The sequence below is a fragment of the Trichoderma camerunense genome, assembly GCF_050948025.1.
Source record: "Trichoderma camerunense strain CBS 138272 chromosome Unknown V8C40scaffold_9, whole genome shotgun sequence".
NCBI lineage: Eukaryota > Fungi > Ascomycota > Sordariomycetes > Hypocreales > Hypocreaceae > Trichoderma > Trichoderma camerunense.
Genome location: NW_028145361.1, coordinates 1117897 through 1135318, shown reverse-complemented (window position 1 = coordinate 1135318; position 17422 = coordinate 1117897). Strand labels below are relative to the sequence as shown.

The 17422-nt window shown below is 47.5% G+C and overlaps 8 protein-coding genes across 8 annotated transcripts; 6 read left to right on the top strand and 2 right to left on the bottom strand.

The window, feature by feature from the left end:
- Positions 1-16: 16 nt before the first annotated feature.
- Positions 17-684, bottom strand: V8C40DRAFT_266101 (glutathione S-transferase; the record flags this gene model as incomplete). The annotated part of the gene is made up of 4 exons (XM_083219710.1): positions 17-117; positions 189-356; positions 415-472; positions 541-684. 4 exons carry the CDS (start codon positions 682-684, stop codon positions 17-19), a joined length of 471 nt encoding a protein of 156 aa, XP_083073230.1.
- A 1660-nt stretch (positions 685-2344) lies between these two features.
- V8C40DRAFT_287656 (uncharacterized protein) lies at positions 2345-2922 on the top strand (the record flags this gene model as incomplete). The annotated part of the gene is made up of 3 exons (XM_083222752.1): positions 2345-2549; positions 2615-2752; positions 2801-2922. Exons 1-3 carry the CDS (start codon positions 2351-2353, stop codon positions 2920-2922), a joined length of 459 nt encoding a protein of 152 aa, XP_083073229.1. The 5' UTR covers positions 2345-2350.
- A 562-nt stretch (positions 2923-3484) lies between these two features.
- Positions 3485-6429, top strand: V8C40DRAFT_266098 (uncharacterized protein; the record flags this gene model as incomplete). The annotated part of the gene is made up of 8 exons (XM_083219709.1): positions 3485-3782; positions 3861-4063; positions 4135-4317; positions 4389-4748; positions 4813-5356; positions 5413-5780; positions 5836-6013; positions 6083-6429. 8 exons carry the CDS (start codon positions 3485-3487, stop codon positions 6427-6429), a joined length of 2481 nt encoding a protein of 826 aa, XP_083073228.1.
- A 211-nt stretch (positions 6430-6640) lies between these two features.
- Positions 6641-9151, top strand: V8C40DRAFT_245753 (uncharacterized protein). The gene is made up of 6 exons (XM_083215973.1): positions 6641-6731; positions 6802-7286; positions 7343-7780; positions 7840-8114; positions 8175-8696; positions 8755-9151. Exons 1-6 carry the CDS (start codon positions 6669-6671, stop codon positions 8922-8924), a joined length of 1953 nt encoding a protein of 650 aa, XP_083073227.1. The 5' UTR covers positions 6641-6668; the 3' UTR covers positions 8925-9151.
- Positions 9152-9184: 33 nt separating this feature from the next.
- Positions 9185-10736, bottom strand: V8C40DRAFT_287654 (MmgE/PrpD family protein; the record flags this gene model as incomplete). The annotated part of the gene is made up of 1 exon (XM_083222751.1): positions 9185-10736. Exon 1 carries the CDS (start codon positions 10664-10666, stop codon positions 9185-9187), a length of 1482 nt encoding a protein of 493 aa, XP_083073226.1. The 5' UTR covers positions 10667-10736.
- A 244-nt stretch (positions 10737-10980) lies between these two features.
- V8C40DRAFT_287653 (isocitrate lyase/PEP mutase family protein) lies at positions 10981-12119 on the top strand (the record flags this gene model as incomplete). Its single annotated transcript, XM_083222750.1, has 4 exons — positions 10981-10998; positions 11074-11196; positions 11254-11398; positions 11488-12119. The coding sequence occupies 4 exons, from the start codon at positions 10981-10983 to the stop codon at positions 12117-12119; spliced, it is 918 nt and encodes a 305-aa protein (XP_083073225.1).
- Positions 12120-12564: 445 nt separating this feature from the next.
- On the top strand, positions 12565-14292 carry V8C40DRAFT_266094 (uncharacterized protein; the record flags this gene model as incomplete). The annotated part of the gene is made up of 1 exon (XM_083219708.1): positions 12565-14292. One exon carries the CDS (start codon positions 12565-12567, stop codon positions 14290-14292), a length of 1728 nt encoding a protein of 575 aa, XP_083073224.1.
- An 887-nt stretch (positions 14293-15179) lies between these two features.
- Positions 15180-16680, top strand: V8C40DRAFT_287651 (uncharacterized protein; the record flags this gene model as incomplete). The annotated part of the gene is made up of 6 exons (XM_083222749.1): positions 15180-15362; positions 15441-15480; positions 15554-15777; positions 15868-16115; positions 16176-16306; positions 16361-16680. The coding sequence occupies 6 exons, from the start codon at positions 15180-15182 to the stop codon at positions 16678-16680; spliced, it is 1146 nt and encodes a 381-aa protein (XP_083073223.1).
- Positions 16681-17422: the final 742 nt, after the last annotated feature.

Sequence of the window (17422 nt, the reverse complement as noted above, 5' to 3'; positions counted from 1 at the left end):
TATTTATCACCCCAGATTATACAACTTCTTGGCCCTTCTTGAAGCTTGGGCGTGCTAGGAGCTTCTCAAGCCACTTTTCTAGGTGAGGGAACTCTTGAAGAGAAACACCGTCCAGGTCTAGAGGCAATTACATGTTCACAATTAGCTTAACGTGATAACACACATAGTATAGATAGGAAGGGCCTTACCGTGATTGACAACCCAGCCAAAACAGGCTATATCGGCAATAGTAACGCGGTCGCCAACGAGCAGCCCGTGTGGAGACTTGGCCAGGTGGGTGTCCATGATGCAATAGAGGCGATTAGTCTCGTTATCGTAGCTGTTGATGCTGTACTCGATCTTTTCGGCTGCGTATCCTGCGAGTATCTAATTAGCGTATGACCTATCAAGGGATCACATTTTACAATAGCTCACTTCGGAAATGTTCTAGTTGTCCTTGCATAGGGCCTAAGCCACCGATCTGCCATGACAGCTAAAAGAAGTGTCAGTCATTTTGGGCCCGAGATATATGGCTAATCCCCAGAGCTCCTACAAACGTACCCAGCTCTTTACTTCCCAATATTCACGAGAGTCCCTCGGATATGAGACCTTGTTGTCCTTGTCATAGCGGTCAACAAGGTACTCAAGGATGGGTCCGCTTTCAAAGACACGGATCTTTTGTCCGTCGGACCATTCATCTGTCATGGCCGGGATTCGGCCATTGGGGTTAATCTCCAGATACCATGGCTCTTTCTACTCGTTCTCTCTGAGCTTGACGTGGTACAACTACAATATGTCAGTTTCTTAATTCTATGTGATTATTTGTTTAGAAGAACCGATGTCTCTTCGTACCTTGTAGTCGAGCCCAAGCTCCTGAAGCAGGATCGGGACCTTGATGCCGTTTGGAGTTGACGCGGTGTAAAGCGTAATGTTAGTCTTGGTGGCCATGCTGACTGATCGGAGTTGTTGCTGTGGAAAGAAAAGTGTCTTGTTCTTTTCAAGGGTAAATAGGCGAGGCACAAGCTGTAATTGATGGCGGATGAAGCTCTGTCTCAATGTTGATTGCATTGTCTTGGGGAGCTGAAGTGCTTGAACAAGGTGGCTGATTTATGGTTTTAAGCTTAGAGAGTGGCAATGCGTCGTGACAGACACTCTATGGAATCCAAGTCGGAAAACCAAAACCCCCACATTTTTACTTTGTTAATATCTAGACAGCTACCTGGCTTACACATGGACCCGTTTAGCCTCACATCTCCCACATTCTTTCCGCCTTCTTTCCGTCATTTAGCGGTTTCGTAATGTTGAGTAACGGACGATTTGTCACTTGTGTGTTAGTCACAGGGCGACATGGCCCACCTTCATGTATGTTAGTTAGTCAAAGCTTTGTTGGAGAGCCAAGAATCGCGGAATAAGTTTAGGTCCACCTTGGAACGATTTGGTGCGCGTTTGTGCTGCAATGATACCTTGGAAATTCACGTCATACATACAGGGTAACAAGGTCTGCAGACATTCAGCCAAAGGCTACATGTGACTGCAAAAATGCTCTGAATGCCACTCAATGCACAGACTCTTATCCTCAACTCGACCTCAGCTTATTTCTTCACAATCCATCAATCTTGGCACCCAGTTAATGAATGGCCTTAATTTCCAAGTATACAAAAAGAGCAGCTTTCCCCTGTGCTGTGTTTTGCTGTAAGCTTCCTAAGAGGTGCTCGACAGTATGATACAATCGCATTCTACATATGACTGTACACGATGTTATCCAGTTCAACCAAGATCATGCCATGAACCAAAAATAACCCATGGGCCAAGAACAAAAAGTTTTAGTCAATAGTCGCCCAAATGAACAATCTCGGCCTTTCCCAGTTCACATAGTTCAATGTGAGTCGCAAGAAAACGCGGTTCTAGAAAGACTTTTCATCTCAGGCTATGACGAATCCAATATCAAGCCCGCGAACCCATGCTTTGGACATTTAGTTGGTCATCAATAAGCCAAGCCGTTCTTGTTACAAAGATGCTGGTGATACAATGAATATTGCAGTGAAAAGCGCTGCCAGTCAAACAGCTGGCAAAACATGCATTCAACGGCTGGCAGAAACTGCATTCAATAGCTGGCAGAAAATGTATTCAACAGCTGGCAGATTAAAACCAAACGACATACCTGCATAGTCGGGCGACAAGATATCAACGCACAGCTGCACTCTCTTTCTTCCTCTTTTCTCTACCTTATTTTCCTTGTTCGCCCTCTCTCTTCATTCACCAATTTAGAGACAACTCTTCCTGCTCGCTCTCTTGGTACGTGTCATCGCTCATCTATCCCCAATCTGTTCATCTTGAGTCTTCGATTAATTTTTACTTTCGAAGTGGCAAGATGGATCGAATGGAAGAAACTGCTCGCGTATCCCCAGGCAACGACTCGCAAGGAAAGGTGGCGACGGTCAAACAAGAAGGAGACGAGGATCCTTGTAAGCCTCTCGCGGCGAAAGCAACTCCCAAGATGATCCCACAGAAAGTTGCTCGCAGGCGGTTCATTATCCGTCAAAATTCTGTGCGGCGCTTCGGACTTGGCAGTAAGTTCATGCTTGTTGCATGTATTATCTTACAATTCTAACAACTTCAGCGAAATCAAACATAGTCATTGGCAAGGCGGCCTTCGTTAGACTTTGCCAGTCTGTTGCCTCTGAGATTGGTTATGGTCGCCTTCGCTTCGAGGAGGCTGCAACTGACGCGATTCAAGAAGTATGCGAAGCCTTCCTCGTCAATTGCTTCACTGGTAATTCTCTATCATTCTCTGTATCAAATTGAGCACTAACGTATCTAGCCCTTAATGATATTGCGCAGCGTGCAAACCGTGACACGGTCATGCTCGCCGACGCCGCACTTTTAAAGCAGCAGGTGAACGTTCTTGAGCTTACTCCGAAAGAAAAACCTACAAGCAATTAGATTTGGTTCTACCAATTGAGATAGCCTCAGAGTTTCTGTACAGTGAACCACTTGGTTTTATTGCGAGGGAGTCACAGTTCGACATGGGTTTACCGAGTAAATACTGAATTAGCTAGTTTGCTTTTAATGATACTAGCCTTTCAATCGGAACTGGTGTGTCTCTAATAATGGTTTATTACAATTGATTATTACAATTACTTTTGGGCCAAATACTAGAAGGCGGCTACGAGACTATGCATGTGTAGGTAGTGTCAAGTCGGCATCGAATTTAGCAAGCAAGAGCTCGTTGGTCAATGTGTGATGCGAGTCGCCGAAATTGAGCGGCGTTCGGCCATTTTCGGCCACTCCCTCCAGTGAGATGCGGACGATAATGTAGCCATGCAGGTAGGCCAATCGATGCGCTCTCAATAGTAAGACTGATATAGTCAAACGATGACGTATAAAATATTAACTCGATATTGTATACTTATATAGTTCCTACCTATGTAGAGCGGGAAGCCGATCCCTCGTTCAACTCTAATCTCCTCATTATCACTTATCACTCCCCTACGTTACCTACATAATGGCTGCCAATCTCAATACGAACGAACTTTTGACCAAGTGGTCCGATTTGCTGTTCAAATCTCGGGCTGTCAAGCTTGAAGCAGCGGATATAACCAGCGAAGAAGTACATCCGCTCATTCTACTCGACAACGTTAGCCAAGTACTCCTCAAGCAGGGAGCTTCTCGGGAAAGCCAAGTATTCTCTCAGATCTCTGAGATTGCCTCAACCTCGCCGAACTATGGAGGTCTCGGGCTGAATACAGATGTGCAAATCACTGAAGATGATATACATGAGATTAGCTTTCTCATCTCAGCTTGTGAGTAGCATTAAAATTCCATCCATTTGTCCCATACATTCCATGTTGTTTATGCCTTGTACTGACCTTTTAATTCAGGGCTAGAGGCACTCAACTCGGATGATCGAAAGAAATCCACGCAAGCCAGTACCCAGAAGCTAGCTCCAAAAGATAGACCACCAATGAATGTTACCGAAAAGATATTCGCTATGCACGCCATTGATTCCAAAGGCTATGTAAGAACTGGCGATACTATCCGGGTATCTTTGGACTGGATAATGGCTTCAGAGGCGTCATGGGCTGTAAGTAATTCCAATTTTCCCTGTTGTCAATGCTGAACCACAAATAATTTGGTACTAAAATCCCATTCAAGGGTATGGAAGGGACGTATAATCGTCTGGGAAGTCCTGGCATCTTCCGCAACGATCGCTTCTGGCTTGCCGGTGACCACGTCGTGGACCCTAGAATCAAAGGCATGCCTCAAGTCAAGAGGTTGATTGAATCATCTGAAAAAGCGCGCAAGGTCTTTAAAATGACAGAGTATCAGGGGATGAATGTAGGTTAAGCCAACATCAGATTCACATCCATGTTTAGAACAAGAATTTGCTAACACCAGTGGCATTTCAGTACACCATCATGCATACAGAGTTTTTCAGAGAGCGTGCTCAGCCGGGTATGCTCCTCATCGGCTCCGATTCTCACACATGCTCTTCTGGCGCAGTTGGCTGTCTTGCCATTGGGCTTGGAGCGGCAGATGTCACCATGGGTCTCATCACGGGAGAGACGTGGTTCAAAGTGCCTGAGGTTGTCAAGATTGAGTTCGTGGGACAGCCAAGTCGGGGAATTGGAGGCAAAGACGTCATTTTATACGTATTACAGCAGCTCAAGAGGAACACGGTGGCCTCGGATCGCGTGGTTGAGTATACAGGACCTGGTCTTAGTTATCTCTCCCCAGATGCACGGTTTGCAATTTCCAACATGACGACTGTAAGTTTTCAAATCCCCTTACAGTTGGAATGAGCCGAATTAACAATGAATTTTACGCATCTAGGAGCTTGGAGGTGTGACTGGAATCTTTACTCCAGATCATATAACCAAAGCATTCATTGATGGACGAAGAGTGGCGCGGCATAGGAACGCATCAACCTACTTTCGTGCAGACGAGGGCGCAGTTTACGCTGAATCGCACGTCATCGATCTAGCCAAGGTTGAATCTTTCGTGGCTAAATATCCGAATCCCGATGATGTCGTTCCGGTGACAGATGTCCTGGGCATGAAGCTGGATGGATGCTTCATTGGAGCTTGCACCACAGCAGAAGAAGACATCATTCTCGGCGCCTTGGTCTTGGAGCAAGGACTGAAGAGCGGACTATCTCCAGCAAAGGACGGCAAAAAGAGAAAGGTAGTCCCTGGATCTCTACCTATTCTTGACAAGCTGCGAAAATCGGGACTTGCACAAATTTATGAAGATGCCGGCTTTGAGATTGGTGTTCCAGGATGCAGCTATTGCGTGGGTATATCTGCGGATCGCGCTAAAGAGTCTGAAGTTTGGTTGTCATCTCAGAATAGGAACTTTGAGAACCGTATGGGTCAAGGTAGGTGAAAGTATTGTCCAAGCCAACGGAAAAGGAGACTCATCATGGGATTCTAGGTTCTATCGGAAATCTTGCTTCGGCTGCGACTGTGGCAGCGTCGTCTTTTCAAATGACAGTGACAAACCCGCAACATTTCATTGATATGATCCCTCCGGAAAGATGGGAGCTTTTGAACGGTCGCAGTTCTATAAAGGGAAAGCTGTCCGGGATAGAGCCGGATTGGGTTGAACCAGCAAGCCCCGTTGAAGCTACACCAGAGAGTGGATTGAGCGACAATCAGTCGGCAACAGCACTCACTCAACATGATGATTCCAAGGACTCAGATGTGGTAGCGGCAGAGGCTGCAGACCAGCCTGAGAAGAAAGTAGAAAAGCTTATCCACGGAAAGATCCAAAGACTTGGAGACTTCGTAGATACCGATGCGGTACGTCTCCTTTGAATCACAGCATATTGCTTGCAGTGAGACTAACAAATAGCAGTTGGCACCGGCCCAATTCCTTGTCTCATCTCGAACTAATGAAGAGATTGGATCTCACTGCCTTGAATATACGAACCCAGAGTTCCGCGCTCGAGCCAAGGAAGGATTTGATGTCGTAGTGGCTGGCAAGGCATTTGGCTGCGGCTCTTCACGAGAGCAAGCGGTATCAGCACTGCTTGGTATGTATAGACCTCATACTCTTCCCCTCTCTTTCGGTGACCTAGATATTGATGATTGGTATTATGAAGGATGTGGAATCAAATGTGTGATTGCCGAATCTTTTGCTTTCATTTACGGCCGCAATCAGCCTAGCCTCGGTCTCTTGGGTTTTACCATGGACGATCCGGCCTTTTTCGAGGCCGCTGTAGACAGTGCAGAAATCAGCATTGACTTGGAAACCAATAAGATTAATATTGGAGAAGCTGAGTTTTCTTTTCAGTTGTCTGACATGGAGAGAGAATTGGTAGAAGCGGGAGGCATCACTCCGGCCTTTAAGAAGTTTGGCAAACAGCTCTTTGACATGATCTGCGGCAGCACCAAGGACGCCAGGAGAGCTGTGGAAGTTGGTGGCCAAGCAGCCGGTATGCAATGGTAAATGTGACATATAGTGTTATTAATAAAATGACTCTTTATCTTCAGACTCTTTCTTATTGGTAGTTAGACATTCACCTCTATGTACATATAGTCAATTGTCATTGGCATGACACTTCAATAACACGAAACGGGCAGCTTACAAAGTCACGTGCCAGCGCTCACCACTTCCCTTGTAGCCAATCGGCCAATCTCGCCCTCTTTCATATCATTGTAAACTCACTTCTCACGAAACATGTATTGATGGCTCCTGAACGAGTCCGAGTGCGTCGTCATCCAGCATGTCGAGACTGTAGAGTGCAAAAGGTAAGCAATCATCATTATCACCATCATTATGATATCACACTTCAATCGCTAATATATGGCTGCCGTGTAGGTCAAATGTGATGCCGAGCCCCCTGCTTCGTGCACGCGATGCCGTCACATGCAGCTTTCCTGTGTTGTCGAACGTACTCCGGCATCTCGGCGGACCAAAGCTCAGCTACAAAGCGAGCTGGAAGCTATGAGACGCCGCTCTGGTGCCGATGAGGAGAATGATGGTGTATTAGACAGCCCCACCTCCGGGCGAGGGATGGCGAGACCTTCCGGCGTCGATGTTGCAGCTGAAGCTCCGGCTTCTATCCCAGATACGGCAGAAGTTCCATTCTTGACTCCACTGCTTGTTCCGGCCCTGGCTTCGGCCTCGGCTTCAGATGCGGTACTTGCCAGTCCACAGCCAGCAACGACACCCTCGACAGTTAAAGAGGGTGGCAGTCATCAGTCTCTCATATTGCAAAATGATTCAAATGAGTCCATATCCAACTCTAGAGAATTTGATGGTCAACTGGTGTCTGGTCGCAAAATCCAAGATTGCTTCGATCTGTACAGCTCCCGATTGCATATCAGCCATTTGAACACCGATACTGACTATCCCGCAGATTCTTTAGATTGTATGTCCCATTCTTGCCGACCTCTCAGATACAACTAAATCCAACCCAATGCTATGAGCAGTCTCCCTTTTTGTTCTGGGTTATCGTTTATATCGGCAGTAGACGGTATACTGGTGACCCAACTATGCTGGGTCGACTCGCGCCAAAGATTAACTCGATGGCCTTTGCATCCCTGGAGTCACGGAGTAGCCCCATACAAGCCATCCAAGGCATATTGTTGCTATGCCAGTGGCCAACTCCAGTTAATACTATGCACAGAGGCATTAGTCTTGTACTCGCAGGTGCAGCTCTACACCTCGCCATGCAAATCGGACTGCATGTAGCAGGCGTTGGTCAAGACTTTGCAAGGACGATACTGGACGGCAACCGGCTTGAGAGAGCTAATCGCGCCATGTTATGGAAACAATGCTGCATAACTTGTTACATGTGAATCTCTACTTCCCAATCACACATATAACAACTGAACTAACCCGTGTATGCTATAGCGTTGGGCTTGGGGAAGGGATCTTGCCCCTAGGATTGAGTGATGCCTTCACTTTACCAGTTCTCTCAGATGGAGGAGATGGTGGTGACGATGCAAACACTCAACAAGAGACCAAACTGCCTCTCAGATTGTGCGAAATCATGATATGTGCAACTGAAGCTTTGAGGAGAATCCATGGCGGTCGTGACCCTGAAAAAGCTGCTTCACTACTGTCGTGTATTAGTTTGTTCGATGCGCAGCTAACGAAAGCTGCATCTCAAGGTCAAACAGCCATTGGTAAGAACAATTCCTTCCGAGAATTTAACTCTAACATAGTTCTAATGGTTGAGAAACAAGATTCCATTTATTTTCAGTGCTTTCGCCTACATCTCCTTTCATGCCACTTTCTCATAGATCCAGCGTCTCGCAAACTCGAAGCCTTTATTCCTCTTTTTGCAGTTGCATGCAGCTTCATCAACACTGCATGCCAGCAGTCATGGAACGAAGGTGCTACCGCCAAAAATGCGCCCGTCGTTGTTCAGAAATCCGTTATGCTGGCGGCTTTTACAATCCTCAAAATTCATCGCAGTGAGCTCGCACCACATTTGGATCTTCAGGCTGGCGAGCAAGCTTATTTCGCCGCCATATTCTTTGCCCGAGAAGAGTCGCTGCAAAATAATGATCTGAGCGCAAGGGCTGCTTCCATACTCGGCCAATTATGGAACAGCCAATCGATATTTAAGAATAAGAATGGAACGGTTGATAGCCTGACCAGCCGAATCTCTAGCAGGTTGTCAATGAGCACCCTCTTTGATTGCCTATGGTGGTGGAGACAGGAGTTTGGCGGGCTGGGCAATCCTTACGAGAATAGACAGCAGAGTAAGATTCCAATTGCGCCTTTTGTTGTTCAGAAGCCGTTCACTCACATGAGATACAGGCCGACCCGAGACCTTGACTAGAGATGAAAGTGTCACTTCATATGCGCTGCCAGCAACTGGTGATGAAAATGCAGTGCCGGACATTCAGCAATCGGCACCATTTGCCGACGAACCGTTTGTTGACTTTGATTGGGCTATGAACCTAGATATGACTGACTGGCCTATGTAACATAACTAAATATAGATACTACTAACTGGCATCTAAGTATTCAGTATTATTACTACATATCGCCTCAATTTGGACAATCTGGATACTGGTTAGCGGGTTTAGGGTGGTGAACAAGACACTCTCTTCATCATTCTGAAGCACACCATCATAAATATGCTAACTGTAGATAAGAAGCAAAATCAACTTTAGCTGATTTGATGCTAATATATCATCTAATCTAACATTAAGCACAGTTCAACCAAGTCTGGCGAAATGTCTAATCATCCAATTGGGTTCGCTGTCTTGCCCATGAGCAACTGACTCAATACTCCAAGGTCACTACAATCCTCAAGATTTAGAATAACATCTTCAATCTTTTGCCTCCGCTCGTCGTCAATAACATTAGCCGTAATATTCTTCCACTTTTCAAGTATCTCATCATTGCTCAGTAGCGGCTTAACGCTCTTCGCCAACTGCCGGTCTGCAATGATAGGCTCCGACCTCCCCTTGAACCAGACACTCACTCGGGTTCGCATCTTGTCAAACTCGTTGTTGAGCTCACACGTCGTCTTGCCCACCAAATCCCAGACCTCATCTCGCTCAATTGCCTGAGCAGAAAACTGAGGTGGAAGAACTGCACTGTCAACGATGTATGTGGCTGCAACATACGCGTTGCTCATCTGCGCTCCCGTCGCTGTCAAGGGACGCTTGGTGTCCCATCCTCCGTGCTCGAAAGCAGGCTTGCTCAACTCAATCAGAATCTTCTCAACCCCAGAGAAATCATCCAGCAATTCGGGATAAACTTGGCGCAAATCTGTCAAGCAATCCACCGTATTGTGTGTGCCTGCCATGCTGGCATATGGCTTGATTGCAACGCCTTTCATCAGCCACTCTTGACCAAGGCCCTTGGCGATTTCATCGACCTTGTACTGCGGCTCCATGCTGTTCCCACTGGTGAATTGCTTGAGAAAGCCGCCGTATTCGCGTTCAAATACGCGCTTGATTCCTATGTAGCCAGTTTGTGCGAGGATCCCGCCCAAGAGGCCGTTTCTTGCTGCGAAGCCATGCTGCATGCGCTTCACTTCAGACTCGAACTGCGCGGACATTAATCCACCAGCCTGAGTGCATGCGATGCCAAAAGCGTCTTCAATGGCACCAGCGGACAGGCCGAGGAATTTTCCAATCGCGGCGGCGGATGCAGGAGGGCCAAAGACGGCACCTGAATGCCATCCCATGGACAACATGTGAGGTCCATGAAGAGCAAGGCCAACGCGAGGCCCAACTTCCAATCCAGCAATGTATGATACTATGAAGTCCTTGCCAGATCCAGAATATGAAGATGAAGCTGCATTTGGTTTCAGTGACAAATGATCAGATGCGGCAAGCAAGGCGGGAAGAATGATGCTGTTCGAATGTAGAGGAGCTCCGGTGTGCCAGTCGTCCAGCTCAAATCCCTGAATGAATGAGCTGTTTAGCAAGCACGCGTTGAGAGCATTGATTCGGCGTTCATAGCCAATGACGCCGGCAGAGCCCTCTGTAAGTTCCAGGTCTATCAGAGCTTGAGTCGCTTTCTCGGACCATGGTAGATGCGCGCCGACTAAGCCGCATGCGATGCCATCTAGAATGAGGTATTTGGCACGGATACGAAGGTTTTCTGGGATATCAGTATAAGTGAGGGAAGATATCCATGTGCAAAGCTGTCCTGTTGGACTTGATGGGTCGGAGGGAGTGTCCGATGGAACTGCAGCAGCGATATGGGTCATGATTGACTGTGTCTAAGAATTGTTAAAGAAGTGTGTTCAAGGGCATAATGGTTCAATTAATTGTTCCAGAAAGCAATCATCTCAAGCTATAACATGCGCTTATTTATTAGACATCCTGAGCAGACAATATCGCGGTGTTGTTGAATGCTTGTTGGAGTGTCAGCACTACGCACTCGGCGAATATCGGCATTTGACAAATGACGACGGAGGTGGCCATTCTCGGCAGGCCGGATCTCGCCAGCTCTGGGTGCAGTGAACGTTAATGACGATTCGCGACGTATTAGTCTAAGAAGGAATAAATAACAGAAATATGTATGGAGGAAACAGGGGAAGTAGATATCTCAATCTAGAACATCCTCATTGAAACACTTATCCTTATCATTACCATGTCTGATCAGACGCAGCAGACGGCAGTTGCTAGACTCCGAGCCCAACTGGCAGAGCCTGACAATATCATTGTGTGTCCGGGTGTATACGATGGCTTTACGGCTCGCATAGCTCTTAAAGCCGGCTTTGACTGTTTATACATGGTCGGTCTATTGTTGTGTAACTGTATTCAGTGTGCTTTTGCTAAGCTACAGGTTTAGACAGGAGCCGGCACGACAATGTCTCGGCTGGGAATGCCGGATCTAGGTATAGCTACACTGAACGACATGCGAGATACGGCTTCTATGATTGCCTCGTTGGACCAAAGTGTGCCTCTCATTGCAGATGCAGACACTGGATTTGGCGGTAGGTAATACTCTTATCAAGACGCTTTTGTTCATCACGTCATATCTTTACAGATGGTTAATAATTGTGACTCGTCTATAATTCTAAAGGCCCTGTAATGGTTGGGCGAACTGTGTCCCAGTACATGCAAGCAGGAGTCGCCGCACTGCATTTAGAAGATCAAGTCCAGTCCAAACGCTGCGGCCATCTCCTAAACAAGCAAATCGTCCCCGAAGACGAGTTTATCTCTCGCATCCGAGCTGCCAACATCGTCAGGAACAAGCATCTTGGCGACATTCTCATCATCGCCCGCACAGATGCCCTGCAGTCCGAGGGCTACGAAGTGGCGAGGGACCGCCTCAAGGCCGCCATCGCAGTGGGAGCAGATATCGCCTTTCTAGAGGGCATTACGTCGAAGGAGCAAGCTCGGCAGATTTGCGAAGATCTAGCACCTACTCCTGTGATGTACAACAATGTGCCTGGGGGGTTGTCTCCCGACTTGTCGGCTCACGAGGCCAAAGAGTTAGGCTTCAAACTCATTATATACCCTGGGCTATGTCTTGAACCTGTTTTCGAATCCGTGACAAGGGCTATGGAAGGGTTGAAGAAGGACGGCGCTCCTCCAAAGTCTGGGCAAGATCGCAAGGGATCGCCCAAGGCGTTGTTCGAGGTGGTTGGACTGCGCGAGTGTATCGGACTCGATGCTGCTGCTGGCGGTGCATCATATACCGGAGGCGTATGAAGCTCCTCAATTAGAATGTATTGAAGAAGAATATGTGTACCTTCTTCCTCTTTTCTGGCTATGCTGTTACCCGCCAAACCAACATCTCGTACTATATCTGCGTGTTTCCACGCGACAGTGACCACATGTACCTGCTAGGGAATACCGTCAATACAAATATCTCGCAGCGATAAACTTGAGTAAATCTCCGCCTTTCTTTGAAGAAAGTGAAGTAGACCTCCTAGTAGGTACATGTACATGTACTGCCTCTCATGCCGCTCTTTCGCGCCTTCCTCCCAGCTCTTGTGTTGCTACTCCCCACACCATACACATTTTTTTCTGCCAATTTGTTTCTCCGTTTCTTCTTCTTCACAATCTTCTCTGTCTACCATTTTTCAGTATAAACATCTCTATCTATATTCAATCTCAAGCCTCTGGCTGACGACATTGAAGTTTGCACGCCAGAATGGTCCATATCCCAGGCGAGATCGTGCTGAACATTCTAGCCGACGAATGCATCAGTAAGCCGGACCTCAAAAATCTCCGTCTCGCTTCGAAATGGATCTGTAAATTCGCGACCGGCCTCTTGTTCTCCAGGATATACATTTCGAAGCTCAAATCTGACCGCGAATCCTTCTTCAACATCGCGGCCCAACCGCATCTTGCAGCGGCTGTCCAGACTGTGACATGGCTGGAGATGTTGGAAGATGAGACCTCATTCACACACGTGGAACCAGGTTCGGAGGACCAAGACGTCGTTGATGTCAACTTATTTTCTCTTTTGCGACCCTTGGCACGTGCATTGTTCTGGCTGCCATTCGAGGAGCGCCTTGTGCGAAGCGAGGAAAACCGCCGAGGGCCATCAACAGGGCCTAATATAAATGAAGAGGCGAGAGACAGAGCAACAATGCGAAATATACGAAAGAAGGAGAGACAAAGAGCTGAAGCCATCCAGACTTTTACACCTCACTTCTTCGCCGCGCTCGACAATATGCCCAAGCTGAGAGAACTCACATCTCAGCCAATGCCTCCCCGACGTGAATTCGTCAAGCCATTTGGACTATCGCCGTCACAATATCCATTCACGTCTCAGATGTTTCTTCGAACCATGGGCAAGAGAGGCCGCCAGCGTAATGATGGATTTTGCACCTTTCTGATTCCATACATGGCCCATAGGGCTAATCTACATACCCTCGAGCCCATCACAAGGCTCCGTCTCGTCGACGAATCCAATTGGACATGCACTGGGAGATTTGATGAAACTTTTGTCAAAAGCTTTGACAACCTGACGCACCTAGATCTTTGCGTCTCTAGTTTCCTTGAGGCCAGTCAATTTGTGTCGCTAGGCCAATGCCTCAAAGCAGCAACGCCACTTGAGGAAGTCCGGTTATGTTTCGAACGTTCTCGAGTATGTAATGGCCATACGTGGAATTTCTTCCCCTATCTTTTCCCAGAAGATGGCACATATTCCAGGCTCCGCACTTTGATACTGGTAGAAATGCCCTCAACGCGTGCAGTGTTCCATCTCATCAAAAAAGTGGCTGGTTCACTGAAAATACTTAGATATGAGAACACTCCTGTTACCCTTGAGCTACTGCAAATGTTGTCAAAGGTACCCGAGTTACAGCTCGAGCAGTTTATGGTGATATCGGACAGAGCACCCTGGGACAGGAAAGACGACAAGGACTTAACGGGCCTGCTAATGAGGGAGGAGACAGTTTTGCGTGTCCTCAACGGAACTATTACCGACTTCTTCCACCGTTGGCCTCCGAAAGAAAGAGACTTTCACATATTTACCCACTACACTGGACCTCCCTTGCGGGAACCATCGTTCTTTGACAGTAATCATCGTGTTTTAAGTCGGGAAGGCATCAAGTATATCCAGCTGAGAGAATGGGGGCACCCTGATATTGAAAAGGCAGAAAGTTCCGACGCTGATTATGATACTGAAGACCCAGAGGATTCCGATGCTGACCCAGAGGGTCCCATCCCTGACCCTGGCTACTACGATGACGGAGAAGTGGATATTGAAGAGGACGGCGGCTCCGAACAAGATGACGATGACGGAGATGTGGATATGACGGACACCGATGATCTCCCAGAGACTGATGACGAGCTGATGGACTTTTACGCTAACTTACTCGAAACGAGCGATGGGTCTCGGATCGTTGACTCAACCAGCACCGGCGACTAATGGGAGTCTAAAACAGAAGCCCCTATTTATAAGGTGCTTGGATCTGGGGCACGATGGGTCAGAATCTGCAAAGTTGCACATGAGATCCTGTTCAAAACTATACCTGATACAACGCGGACTGTTCCTCTGATTATACAATGGAGTAGGCCCTTGAGGAGAGAAGCAAGTGAATCTGAAGACCGCTGTGAAGTCACGCTGCCTGGATCTGCCTTTGAGAGGTAAATGGAGTTGAACGTCCTTCGAGAGGCGCTTCTACGCCACTATACGAACACCGGTGATAAAAGGGCATAAGCAAGTTCGCGACGCGATTGACATCCATGGCCCTGTGAGACACTAATTGTATACACCCAATCGGTTGCGGATAATCGGCATCAAGTTTCACAATCTTGAGCTGAGATGACAGCTTGCTTACTCTTGATCGCGGTGGCTGGCTGAGCAGCCAATGGAGAGCTCCTGGGCGCATCACCGCTCCGGAGAGCTGGTTCGGCAGTGCAATGTTAGCGGATGCACTAGCCAAGTCGAGATGGAATCATTATAAAGCGGTGCTGTCAATGGTTTCAGATGGCGTGAAGCTTAATGTGTTGGCCGACGGATCCAACAGATTGGTTGTTTCTCCGAAGCGGAATATTGGAGCGGCCGTGCGGTCCGAATGCTGTGTTGGTAGTGCTAAATTTCCATAGAGGTAGGCAGATTTGATCAATTCAATTCATCTTGTTTCACCAAATCATTCGCTCGCTCAGTTGGTGAAGGCAGTTCTCGTTCAAGTCGTCGGCGAAGCGCGGTCGCTCTCGATGTCCAGAGTCTTGGTTACGCAATATTAGGCATAAGCCTCCAACGGACGTCGAATCACGGGCGAGATGGGAGCATAAACTTCCTTTGAACGCGTCATGGCCTCTCTGGGACCTCCACCACCTGGAATCGACCTCCAGGCGAGCAGACAGGGCAATCTTGTTGCATCATGGGCAGCGACATGGGGTTTGGCGGTGGCGGCGGTTATTCTGCGTGTGTTGTGTAGGAAGTTGGCAAAGATTCGGTTTTGGTTAGACGACTGGTTCATTATCGCTTCTTTGGTAAGCATTATTCCGCTCTATGCTGTGGTGATTGATATATGGGAAGATGTGTTGACGTGAGATGCCAAATACTATTAGCTGTTTTCTGGCGGGTTCACTTTTACAGTCACTATCTACAGTAAGTTTCGATGGAACTAAACCAGGTTTCAGTTTTACATGGAGGCGTTTCATGGCTAATTGATTTCCGGCAGTGGTGAACAACGGGTTCTGCAAGCATATATGGGCTGGCCCACCAGATGCTACTCGAGATTGGGCGCTGGGACTATTCACGACGGAGTTCACCTACACTTTCAGCCTCATGTTTATCAAGTTTTCGATTCTGGCTTTTTACTGGAGAATCTTTAGCGTCCAGTTTATAGACAAGCTTCTGCTCTGGATCTTGGCCGGGATGGTCGCTTGCTGGACGATTGCGTCTGTATGGCTCTCTCTCTCTCTCTCTGCTGTTAGCCCAGACATTTTTTCTGGGTATGTGTGTGAGAATTGTGAGGCTGATGTATTAGGGCAGATTCTTACTTCGGCGTTTCAATGTGTACCGATATCTGCGCTTTGGCAGCAGTTTGACCCTGTTCATCCGACGGATCCATCGACGTTTACGTGCGGCGTCAACATTCACAAGCTTTTTATCGGGAAGACGATTCCTCATATCATTACGGACATATTCATTCTGTTGTTCCCGGTGCCGTATATCTGGGGTCTGCATTTACGGATGTCGCAGAAGATTGCGACGGCGTGTGTCTTTATGCTGGGTATCTTGTGAGTTTCACTGCCTTCTTTGTGTGACCTAGCGAGGTCGAGTCTGATGGTGTATTGCAGTGTCCTCGTCGTTTCGATTGTGCGATTTGTGTTTGTGCTCGAGCTAGACTTGTCGTCTGAAGATGTTACGTGGGATGAATGCACGGAGATGAAATGGACTGGGGTTGAAGTGAATATTGGTACCGTTTGTGGTATGTCTTGCGGTTACCCTTTCCCATCGCACCTTTTGGCTGATATAGTGGTAGCGTGTCTTCCGTCCTTGAAACCATTGTTGAATCTTATCCTGTATGGACGAGTTCACCCGAAGTCGCATAGGCCGAGTGTAACGGACGCGCAAACTATTCTTGAGATTGCGGAAGCGACGAAGCGGCGATATCGGCGCCCATCGGTTGCGAATGTTTCGAGCGCATATATATTTGCGTCGATGAGGGGCGCGATGGATGATCCGGATATATTTGAACGACTGTCTGGGAGCGAAATTGCGAGTGAGGCGGCGACTACGCAGGATACCACGCCGGGTATTGAGATGGACAATCCTAGGGATATTTCCAAGGAGACTGGCTGAGAGATAATCTAATCTCATCTCGAGAAGTATACGATTATTATGTGCGTCACTCGATATGGTACGCATATACCCTCGATTCTTTTGGATTGCTGCTGCTATCCAAAGTGTCGAGAAGATGTTGCATCTGATACTGGATACGCTGTACGGGTCAGTTACTCTACCCACAGACGCATTATAAGCGTTTTGGTCCTCATATTACAGTTCCATTGACTATTCAAAGGATGCCAAGATATTTACTCAACTGCTGATGGCAAAAAGAGATGAAACTCTTTATAGAGAGCAATGGAGTCTAACCATTGGCCACGCTCCTTTCCGAGATTATGAAGGGAATGGCTACTCGGCACCCCACGTCAGCTATCCAACATCCCTGCGATCCTGCAGAATTCAAGAAGAAACAGGATGCAAAGGAAACATTTCATTTTACTACTCCAAGTGTTTAGCAGAGTAGTGAATATCTGGTTCCTCAAGTATTTAATACGAGTACTACTTTCTGCTACAATAGCTATATTCCTCTAGTATCTAGTAATTCTTACTAGCTTAACGGTTGGCAATATGTCGCTGAATGGCCACAATGATACCACTGGATGAAAGATTGTCACATATTCGACGATTGCACTATATCTGCAGTCAGCAGCCTGTTAAAGAGAGCCGCGCATCGTGGCGAAGCATCACGTTTCAGATGTCGCCGCCTATTTCGCTGTTCTGCGGGGTTGTCAGCCATGGACACATTCTCTCTCTGTGC